Source organism: Notamacropus eugenii, chromosome 4 (genome assembly GCF_028372415.1).
Source record: "Notamacropus eugenii isolate mMacEug1 chromosome 4, mMacEug1.pri_v2, whole genome shotgun sequence".
Lineage (NCBI taxonomy): Eukaryota > Metazoa > Chordata > Mammalia > Diprotodontia > Macropodidae > Notamacropus > Notamacropus eugenii.
In genome coordinates this window covers 190175504-190186113 of record NC_092875.1, presented here as the reverse complement: position 1 = coordinate 190186113, position 10610 = coordinate 190175504, and the positions used below count along the sequence as shown (strand labels likewise).

Here is a 10610-nt window from a genome sequence, read left to right as displayed (position 1 = left end):
TTAGGGACATGGTAGCCCTGAGATCCGGAAAATCTGCATAAAATTTTTTGGCCTTCCCTTCCTATCACAGAAGAAGTCTGAATTTTTTCTTTTTCTTTTACAAGGTGTTTATAGTACTATATATATGTATGTATGTATATATATATGTATATATATATATATATATGTTATTGCAGTTTTGAGTTTCTAAACTTTTTCTGTGTTATCTGCTGGCCTTTGCCCATCTATCTGTGGCATCTGCAAAACTCCCCCAAAATTCCCATTTAATTTCTTATACTGCTGCTCAATATATCGAAACTGTGATGGGGAAAGTCACAATGTTGAAGGGATAAATGTGATTGCATTGCCACTGTTACAAGGTCTTTCTAATGGTAAAATGAAGTAATGTATATATATAATTTTTTTCTGTAAACCACTAAGAATAATGATATATATATATCTTATACAAATATATCTTATGGAGATTAATATTCCCTAACATATATATCAAATTGGCTTTGTGGCAAAGAAACAATGAATTATAAAAAGGGATTGTAGAACTAAATTGTGGTTGACACTGTAACTAAAAGAGTCTTGCATTTCAAATGCAGATGGCTTATATCTGTTTCAAAGAAACAAGCCAACTGTTCTCCAGGAGTTCTGAATAGGATGTTCTACAAAAGTACTCTCATTCAACCAGACAGACTCACAGTTTTTTCTATCAAATTCAACTACATCAGGAAGGGGTTCAGGAAAAAATAAAAGGGGAAAAAAGTTTCAATATTCAGAATTATTCTCTGTATTTAAACAATTATAGTCTCATTTTATTTCAGAATACCTTTGAAAAATGATCTTTACTATAAAGCCACAACATTATACATATAGACAAAACTTGTTAGCAAAACCTTGTTACATGAGCACTGGTTGTTACAGTATTGTAGAGATATCTAAGATATTTTAAAAAATGGAAACAATATACCCTGAAGGCTGCAATATATGTGTATATATATAAACTCACATATATACATATATATGGATTATCATTACTACTTCTGCAAGCATGTCACTAAGATTTCATCATCACAAGGTATCATTACATGTGATCCAAAAAGTAAGCAGATTTTTCAGTATTATGAATTGAAAATACACAAATGCATACCAGGTCTATCTCAGTGCTAAAAAAAGCATGGTCTACAAGTACTAGAAAACTGAGTTAGGGGGCCAAAACCAGAATCAATTCCTTAGGCTTTGATAGGTAATTAATAAAGAAGAAATCTATGGCTTGTTATGTGTATTCAAAGGCTGGTTTGTAAGTTTTATAAGCAGAAAAGTAGTATAATATGCAAAACAAATTGAGTCAAAAGTTTACTAGGTATGAAATGACCTTAAAGTGGAAGTCATTTACAAGGCATCTGATGCTTAATAGGTACCAAATTAAAAAATTTTTTCTTGATCTCTAGAGCAAGAGTGTGAGGTATTATGTGTAAAAGAAACTACCTCCCCCACCAAATAAGACAGAAGGCACAAAATTAAAACTCTTCTGGTGATGGGGCAGAATTTTAAATAAATCAGTGTATTTTCTAGAAGAAAAAAACTCAGAATTTTACTTTCAATTTTCAGTAACTAAGAGGGAGGTCCCAGAAACTATAAATTGGCATCCAAAGGTGGACTTTCCTTAGACATATTTAATAAAAAGTGTGATAAAATACTGGCAGATATATTTCTACTGGCAGATTTTTTTTTGCTGAAATGCATACTCTAAATGACAAAATTTAATGGATAAAGTTACAAAAAAAATCACACTTTCCTGGGCACATTTTCACTGCATTATACATGATTTGGCTAATAGGTAAAAATCATCATCTTACATTCTTCAAGATTGTTATTGGTATTTTTCAACTAGTAATATGAGTGGAATGCAACAGAATATGATTGTACAACTGTATCATGCAATATTCCGACTTAGCCATTATGCCATTGTAGCCAATGATAGGAGGGAAGTGCATTTTTTTCCAAGTCTTTTATGTTCACATGGCATCTTTTAGGATCAAAACTATAAATGAATGCAGACGGAGGCAATTTCAAAGATTTCAGAATGCCTAATAAAGCGTGCTGGAAAGATCCCTGTTCCTAGAGTACAGAGCAATTGCTTCAAGGCCCAAACAATCTTGGCCGCTGCTACATCTAGTCCTTGGAGGCTGCTCTCTTTATTCAGGTGACCTGTGGCTATTAAGGTCACGGGGTTCTGTGTGTCCAAAGGGGATTATCCCAAAATTTCTGCAGGTTCAGTGACCAACTTGGATCCATCCCATGCTGTCTTGAACTGTTCAGGAACAGGAAATTCTTTCTGGTAGAGGGATAACAAGAATGCTGATTAAATAAATGAAGGCTGTCTTATGCATGCAAACAGTTGGCATGTGATTAACGTACATGATGGGTAAAGGGTTTATATCTAAGGTAAACGTAAGTCACAGAGAGGTACTCTCCAGAAGCCATTTTGATACTGCACAGAGACAAAACCTGTTTTTTCCAAGTCATGCCATTTGTTATCTATTGTATGATGTTCCTCACCTACCCTTTGGATTGGGAAGAAAATGTATTCAGGCTAACAGGGAAATCAGTTTCCCACCTCCTTGTTGACACTCTTTTTCCCCCTTTCACCCCAATGTAGGGTAAAGACAACAACACATTAAAAAAACCCAAAGGAAAAGTAGGAGAAAAGAAGTTTTACTGGTTTTTTTTTTTCAGGGACACTTCCTGGGCATGTCATCTAGGGGTCTCAATTAAGGGACATGAGCATCTATCTGTCTTTGGCTCTGGAGCTCTGGCCTCCTTCACTTATCATCTGGGAGTCACTGAAAATGTTGTTAGTGACCTGGAGTACATGTTTCTTTCTAAAAGGAATATTTTGGTGAATCTCAAAGCTATATTGAGCTGAAGGCAAGTCAGATTTGTAATCAGGCCCCTTCTTTTGAGTATGCATATATACATATATGTATATATATTTTTACAGCAAGTACTTGTTGAATGGCAGCATTACCTTCAGTACAGCCAACAGAAAGTCTCTGAAGGTGCAACTCAAAGAACCCCATCTTTAACATTCTAGAAGAGTGGTTTGACCAGATGGCTTCTGAGGTTCTCTCTGGCTCTTAATCAATGATCCTCAGCAAACTTTTGTTTCTTCTTGTTGAAGTCAGCGCAGTCAATGAGGTTCAGTTTTTGCTATCAAACCCACACTTCTTTGTTACTGTGTGAATTACCATTATCCTCTAGGTGATCTCAGTTTTCCTTCAGAAGGGGTCATTGCTCTTTGAAATTACTATCAACTATAAATGAGAGATGTACCCAGTTCAAAGTACATGGGGCTGAGGTGGAGGGGGGATAGGCAATAAAATGTGAAATCTCATGAGATGTCTTAACCAATAGAAGAATGTGCAGAACGCAAACTGGCTTGACATGGAAGTCAATGTGAATTTTTCCATTTAGGTCAAAGCACATTGTCTTTGTTTTTGAAAGCTGCAGCCCAAGTATGCGTGGAAAGGACCCTAATAGGAAGTGATGGTTTCTAAGGGGAGTGTAAGACTCAGTATTGTTCTCTGCCAACCTGCAGGAGCAGCACTGGCCATGCTTTTGACCTCACTGGGAATTCTCTCATGCTTAAGGGAGGTTGGTTGTGGTAGTAGTGACTAGACAAAGTAAATCAGCCTGTGTGCTGGCTCCTCACCAGCTGAAAAACTGACTAGTAGATCATGATTCACTGGAAGATTTTCTTCCACAGAAAGTCATGCTAAGCACCCCAACTAATTTCTCTTTTCCCATATAATAACTATTCATATTTATATAATTCTTTTAAGGTTTAAGGATACTATTTGTAAAACATTTTGCAAACCATAAAGCGCCATTTTTATTATCATTTAGGCAATTTAGATACATAGTTTGGGCTTACTGTAACCTGTTACCAACTGTGACATGTGAAACAAATAGAATAAATGATATCAAATTGGAGCTGTGTGGTCAGAGATGGAGATGGACTGGCCAAGTAGCAAGAATGAAGGGTCACAGCTATATAGCTTGAATGTCTCACTGATGCTCTCATAATGTTTAAAAACTCTAGGGGAGGGCCCCTATCATGTTGGGTAGACCCCACATGGAGAATTAATGGGAAGCTACAGAAAAGTCACACAAGAAAAGAAAGTATGGATGAGTTGCGGTTAGTGCTACTGGAGGCAGTACCTACACCAGAGAGATCACTGATTCATGGAAGTATTGGAGTGTAAGCTCAGAGGGGAATAAATGTTTAAGTAAAAATATAAATGTTGACTGTAGAGACCACAGACGGATCTCAGCAGTCTATATACTCACATAATCACCATCCTGTGGAATAAGTATGTTCATTTCAGATGATTTGGCACTCACAATCTCACAGTTCAGAGCTCCTTCACTGAGGTATATGTGGCAGCCTTCTGTCTTATTAATTGAAATTGTTGGCACTTTCCCCATAACCTGCAGTTAAAACAAATAAACCTATAGTGCTATGGTAATACATATTACAAATATGGGCAAATTCCAACGTAAAATTCAATAGGCCTTAAAGCCAACCTCACGAATATTTGGATAAAGGCAAAATGACGCAGTTCAGTGGTGGGTTCCTGGGGTCAAAGGTAGAACTGACATTTTGAGAAAAAGGGATTATAAAAAAAAGTTTCAAAACTTAAGATCCCCTTCTTGAAAAAAGGAGATGGAAGTCCTCATATTATGGCAGCCACTGTGTGCAGAGGTGGCCCTTAGTAGGACTACAATGTTCATGAACAAATGAATGCATAATGAATGTGTCTTCATAGAGATTTAAGTTTTTCCCCCATATATATTTGCCAAGTTTGAATGAACATAGATATTAAATATTGTCATATTGGATAATATTAATAATAAATAAATGATCCTTGAACGTGATAGCTGACTTATTAATCATCTTCTGAACCTACCAAAAATAAAGAAGCAAGATAGTTCTCCTTAGCAAAGTCTTAGATGAAGACACCCCTTCTGTCTTATGAGGTTAATGTGACAATTAAATGAGATAGTATACATTTAGGTACTTCGAAGATAATAAAACTCTAAGTGTTGGGCTTTATTTTTAGAAAAGTAGGTCAAGGAAGAAGGGCTGGGGTGGGTCATTCACAGAATAGCCTCCAATGCACACAGCAGGAGAATAGATGTTGTGTAATGTTTGCAAATATTCAAATGCTACCAAAAAAATTCTGCTTAGTTTTACGTTTCTTTCAAACAACCAGGCTTTAGAAATCTCTGAGGTGTTCTATAGTAGAGTCAGATGTTTTTCATCCTACCATATTACAGCTCCATAATTTTCCTTCTTGAAATGGTAATTAAAGTGATAAGAACTTCTCCTCTTTCATCCTAAAAAACAATGCTGAATTGCCAATTGCTAAACTCATGTAGATGGCACTACTGATGTCAAGAATTCTCTTGGGGAAACTCAGTCCCCACATCTCAGTGCAAAAAAAAAAAAAAAAAAAAAAAAAAAGGAGAGGTAATTTAGGGTCATAGCAATGGCAGGGCTTTCCATGATAAATAAAAAGGAAACTCAGAATTGGAGAGCACTGACATTTCAGTAATTTTAGTATTAATTTCTTTAGTTTAACAGCAGCAAGGAATATCAACATGTACCACACTGTCCAGAATTTTGCAAATGCCAGGACCATGGGTGAAGAAATAAGACTGAGCACCAAACAAATAACTTATGGGGGCAACTTTCTGTTTAAACACCACTTTAAATTTAATTTCACAATACAACGGTGGTTTAATGTATCAAGCTTATAATTCTGACACTCTAGGATAAGTTCTCCCCTCTGAATCTGGGCAGGCTGTAGAAAAACAGTTTTAGTTACGAAGAGAAATGATTTTTCTTTTATCCCTCTTTTATATTCTGAGGTGCATCCAAGTTCATGATTATATCTCTTTGGTGTTATTAATTTGTGTTTACAAAGCACTGATTGCTTTTGTGACTGAGTCTTTAAGGTGATTAAACAAACATAGGCATTTCTGCAAACAGAGATGTGTTTTAAAGTTCTCCCCCACCCATTCTCCAACTGACATATGTATAGTAGGAATGGTTTTTCCATGCAGAAATTTAAAGAAAAAATTCATCATTACTGATGGACTAAACTCACATTAGCATAATCCTGTCTACCTCCTAGGGAGACAATACAGAAAGCTGATAATTCTCTTACTGTTTCATTGATTTTTGTTCCTTTTTTTTGTTGAGACTGTGAGGGAGCCTAAAATAAATTTATTTATTCCTCTCATTATAGGGCATAATTTTTCTGTAATTGTTTCCAACGTTTTCTAAAATAACCATATGAAGCTGGGTGTCTGCAATCTTTGCTATGGGGAAGGTTGATGCTGGTGGATCTCTTGAAAGGTGGTGGGAGTAAAAGAAGACTGGTGTCTACACTAAGTCTAGTGCAAAGATGGCAGTTCCCAGGTGGCCCCTGGAATGCCTACGGAGGAATGAACCAGTCAGGTTGGAAACAGAGCAGGCCAAAGCTGCCAATCAGCAGTTTGATCAGGCACTTGACTGGCCACTTCACTTCCACCAATGATACCACAGATTTCCCTCCTACCTACTGATGTTTGGGTGAGGCTCTTGAGATAGAGAAAAGGTATAAACTATTAATATGTTACTTGGCTGAAAGATCACTTGAATATCAAGTGAAGCAGAAGAAGTTTGAGAGAGGCCAACTTCAGTTTAATGTTCAGGTCCGCTCTTATGAACTCCATGCAGGGTAGAGTCCTGTTAAGAAATCTTGGTGACCAGATCCTGGAATAGTAGAGATCCATCCCTATCAAGTAGTTGAAAAGTTGGGTAATCTCCTAGTCTAAAAAAATGGTGTCAAGAGAATGGTGGAGGCCCTATAGAGAGACACTGTTAACATTGAGGAGTTAGATTCCCTGATAACCAGGAACACAGAAGCAACGGAGAGATAAAAAGGGAACTTAAGAAGTGTACAACAGGTGCAGAAGACAGCTGGTGGTGGACAACGGGTCATGTGGAAAGAATGTGGCAGAAGATTTAGCTAAAGAGGAAACTGAGGGTTGGGGAAGCTTGCCCAATCTGTCTTAGCCAGAAAGGAACCTCTAACTATATGGGTCAAAGGGCTGACTCCTTCCCTCCCTCCCTTCCTCCCCCTGTCCTTCTTTCCTTCCTCCCTCCCTCCCTCCCTCCCTCCCTCCCTCCCTCCCTTCCTTCCTTCCTTCCTTCCTTCCTTCCTTCCTTTCCTTCCTTCCTTCCTTCCTCCCTCCCTCCCTCCCTCCCTCCCTCCCTTCCTTTCCTTCCTTCCTTCCTTCCTTCTTCCCTCCCTCCCTCCCTCCCTCCCTCCCTCCCTTCCTTCCTCCCTCCCTCCCTCCCTCCCTCCCTCCCTCCCTCCCTTCCTTCCTTCCTTCCTTCCTCCCTCCCTCCCTCCCTCCCTCCCTCCCTCCCTCCCTTTCCTTCCTTCCTTCCTTCCTTCCTCCCTCCCTCCCTCCCTCCCTCCCTCCCTCCCTCCCTCCCTTCCTTCCTCCCTCCCTTCCTTCCTTCCTTCCTTCCTTCCTTCCTTCCTTCCTCCCTCCCTCCCTCCCTCCCTCCCTCCCTCCCTCCCTCCCTCCCTTCCTCCCTTCCTTCCTCCCTCCCTCCCTCCCTCCCTCCCTCCCTCCTTCCTTCCTTCCTTCCTCCCTCCCTCCCTCCCTCCCTCCCTCCCTTCCTTCCTCCCTCCCTCCCTCCCTCCTTCCCTCCCTCCCTCCCTGTTTGCACCATAATAACTTGAGCATCTCTATATCTATGAAGTAGCAAGTGTCCTGATTCTAAATCCAGGGCATTTTCCTGCTGCCATGCACTGTGCCTCCTCTTAGGAATTCATCATGGTATTAGGCAAGGAGAGAACATGTGTACTTCTGTTTTGTACTGAAGCTCACCTGAATTTGAATATCCTTGGAGTTGATTACTTCCACAATGCCCACAACATTATCAAACACAAGGCCAAACTTCTTGCAATTATCTAGGAGAAAAACAAACTCAACAAAATGTATGGAAGTGCTTTTGCATGAAATGAATGATCACAGTAGCTCTAAAACCACAGGTCTACCCTACCAATTGTGATGGAGTTTATTTTTCCTTTAATTTGTAGTGTTGATTTGTTACATTTGAAAATATAAGCCACTTGCTTCAGCTCAGTGTCTGAAATCACAAGGTCATTGCTGTTCTCTTGATATTCCTAAGAGAAAAACAGACACAAACATTACACGTATTAATATACAGATGGGCAAGTCCCATTGATGGTTGAAATGTACACAGACTTTTGCATTTTTGTATTTCTTTTGTATCTTCTCTCTTTCAGAAACTCTTCTGAGCTTCTGAACTCAGGAACTGAGCTACAGCTTTTAAATTTTCACCCTGTGAATAGGGAAGGTTGCCCTGATTGGTTGGTCATCTACAGGTACCTTGTGGAGAGTAACGTTATTCACCTCTATGCAGAAGAGTTGAGAGTATCCCCCATTCTGGCTTGAGTTTGATGAGCATACACATACATAGATCATGGGCTGGCTGTTTTCTTGGTACCCTCTTGCTGATGAGCTAGACAGGGCAAAGAAGCTCATGGGTGAGCAGTAAATTCTGTGAATCCTGCCCAATTGGGTGGAAGAATGAATGTTAAACACAGCTTCTAAAGGTTAAATTATTTGGAAATTTGGTTTAGGGAAAATCTCTAGGGAAGTCCATGGCCTTAGCAAAACCATCAACTCTCATCTATATTCAGAATGCTGTACTTTTATTTCTGTTATCAAAGTTGTTTTTTTTTCAAATCAACAAATTTATTCTCTCCCTCTCAATCTTCACACCACGGGGGAAAAAGTCTCATGCACCAAATATGTGTAGTAAAGCAAAGCAAATTTCCTCATTTTCTTTGCACAAAAACTATGTCTCATCTGTGAAACTATCACCTAGCTCTCTTAGGAGGTGGCTAGCATGTTTTATCACTGGTTCTCTGGAATCATGGATGGTCATTGCATTCATTGGGGTTCTTACAGCTTAAAAGTTGTTTGTTTTTTTACAATATTTTGTTATCATATAAATCATTCTCGAGATTGTGTTAATTTCATTGTTTATTAGTTTGTAAAAGTCTTCAAAATTATTTATTTTTATGATACTGATATTATAGTATAGATTCTACAATTTCTTTATGGAGAAATCCTTTTAAGTTGTGGATACTGTAGAGGGATGTGGTCACATTAAGTATAAACATAACAGGTAATAAAGATGTTAAGGTAGAACAAAATGTGTTGGGATGCAGTCCTTGAAAATGGTTTGGTGCCTTGTCTTCTTGGTCTCAATCTGTGTGGACTGGATGACTATTAATACAGCTATACTTACCACTCTCCATTTCTTTCCTTCCAGCTCTAACACAGGAGGACGGTTCTGCTGCACAGGAGATTGGGGAGAGATGGAACCTGGAGTGTGGTTTTTAGTAGGAGAATGAGTTTGTCCTCCTTGAGCCCTCAGCTTGGGATTCTTATGTGTCTTCTGATCATCAGACACATGTCGGAGTCCTAGAAAAACAAGCTCATCAGCAGGAATCCGAACACTTTGTGTAAAGAGAAACCATCTTCCTCTACTTTGAAGAACTGTAAGAAGCCACGACTGGAGCAGAAGTGACATAATTTTATAATGTTGCTTTAAACATATCTTAGGGCCACCTGCTTTTATGCAAACTCCATGAGCCTTGGGTTTGGGTAGCATTTAGTTATCGTGGAGTTGTTTCATTCATGTCCAACACTACATGTTTTCTTGGCAAGGGTACTGGAGTCATTTGCTATTTCCTTCTCCTGTTCATTTTACGAGTAAGGAACTGAGGCAAACAGAATTAAGTGATTTGCCCAGGGTCACATAGCGAGGCCAGACTTGAACTTACGAAGATAAGTACTCCTGATTCCAAGCCCAGTGCTCTATCCACTGTGCCACCGAGCTATCCTTAGCATCTAGAGGTCTAGATAATAGCTTAGCTGGTAACAATCCCAACTGAAACATCTTTGCCTTGAGTATCTAAAACTGATGGGTAGAATTTCATGTTTTCTAGGTACATACCACTAAATGAAATGAAAAGTAATGACATGGCTAATACTTTTATTTATATGAAGGTTAAACATTTCCTATCTTACTAATTTAGAGTACGTCATTAAAACTCTACTAGAATAACAAATCCAACTTCATTTCACAGATGAGTAATCTGAAGTCTGGAGAGGGGAAAGGTTTTTCAAGAAGGGCCATTTATCTATGGACTAGTATGTTCTTTCCCCTATACACACTATTATCTGTGCAAAACAGAAGTGTATTGTCATGTACTTTTCAGCCTTTAGCAATTGTTACTGAAAACGGAATAGCACACATGAATTCCTTTAATGTGCTTTTTGATCCAGCAAGACCAGCCTAACTGCTGTTCCTCACACAGAATACTCCATCCCCCCCCTCCCCTCCCCTGTATCTTCATGCCTGGAATTCATTTTCTTCATTAACCATGCATTACCTGGACATAGTGAGATGACATTCATGTTATAATTCTTCAACTATTGTATAAGTTCCATGACAG

General features: G+C 38.8%; 1 protein-coding gene across 1 annotated transcript in view; it reads right to left on the bottom strand.

Moving 5' to 3' along the window:
- Positions 1-781: 781 nt before the first annotated feature.
- The window catches only part of CAP2 (cyclase associated actin cytoskeleton regulatory protein 2), a 165567-nt gene continuing 155738 nt past the window's right edge, over positions 782-10610 (bottom strand). Inside the window, exons 9-13 of the mRNA XM_072603923.1 lie at positions 9398-9573; positions 8120-8243; positions 7945-8027; positions 4342-4482; positions 782-2326 (exon numbers count right to left, since the gene is read on the bottom strand). Of these exons, the coding sequence (XP_072460024.1) occupies positions 2243-2326; positions 4342-4482; positions 7945-8027; positions 8120-8243; positions 9398-9573 (608 nt within the window). The 3' untranslated portion in view covers positions 782-2242. The remainder of the gene's footprint in view (positions 2327-4341; positions 4483-7944; positions 8028-8119; positions 8244-9397; positions 9574-10610) is intronic.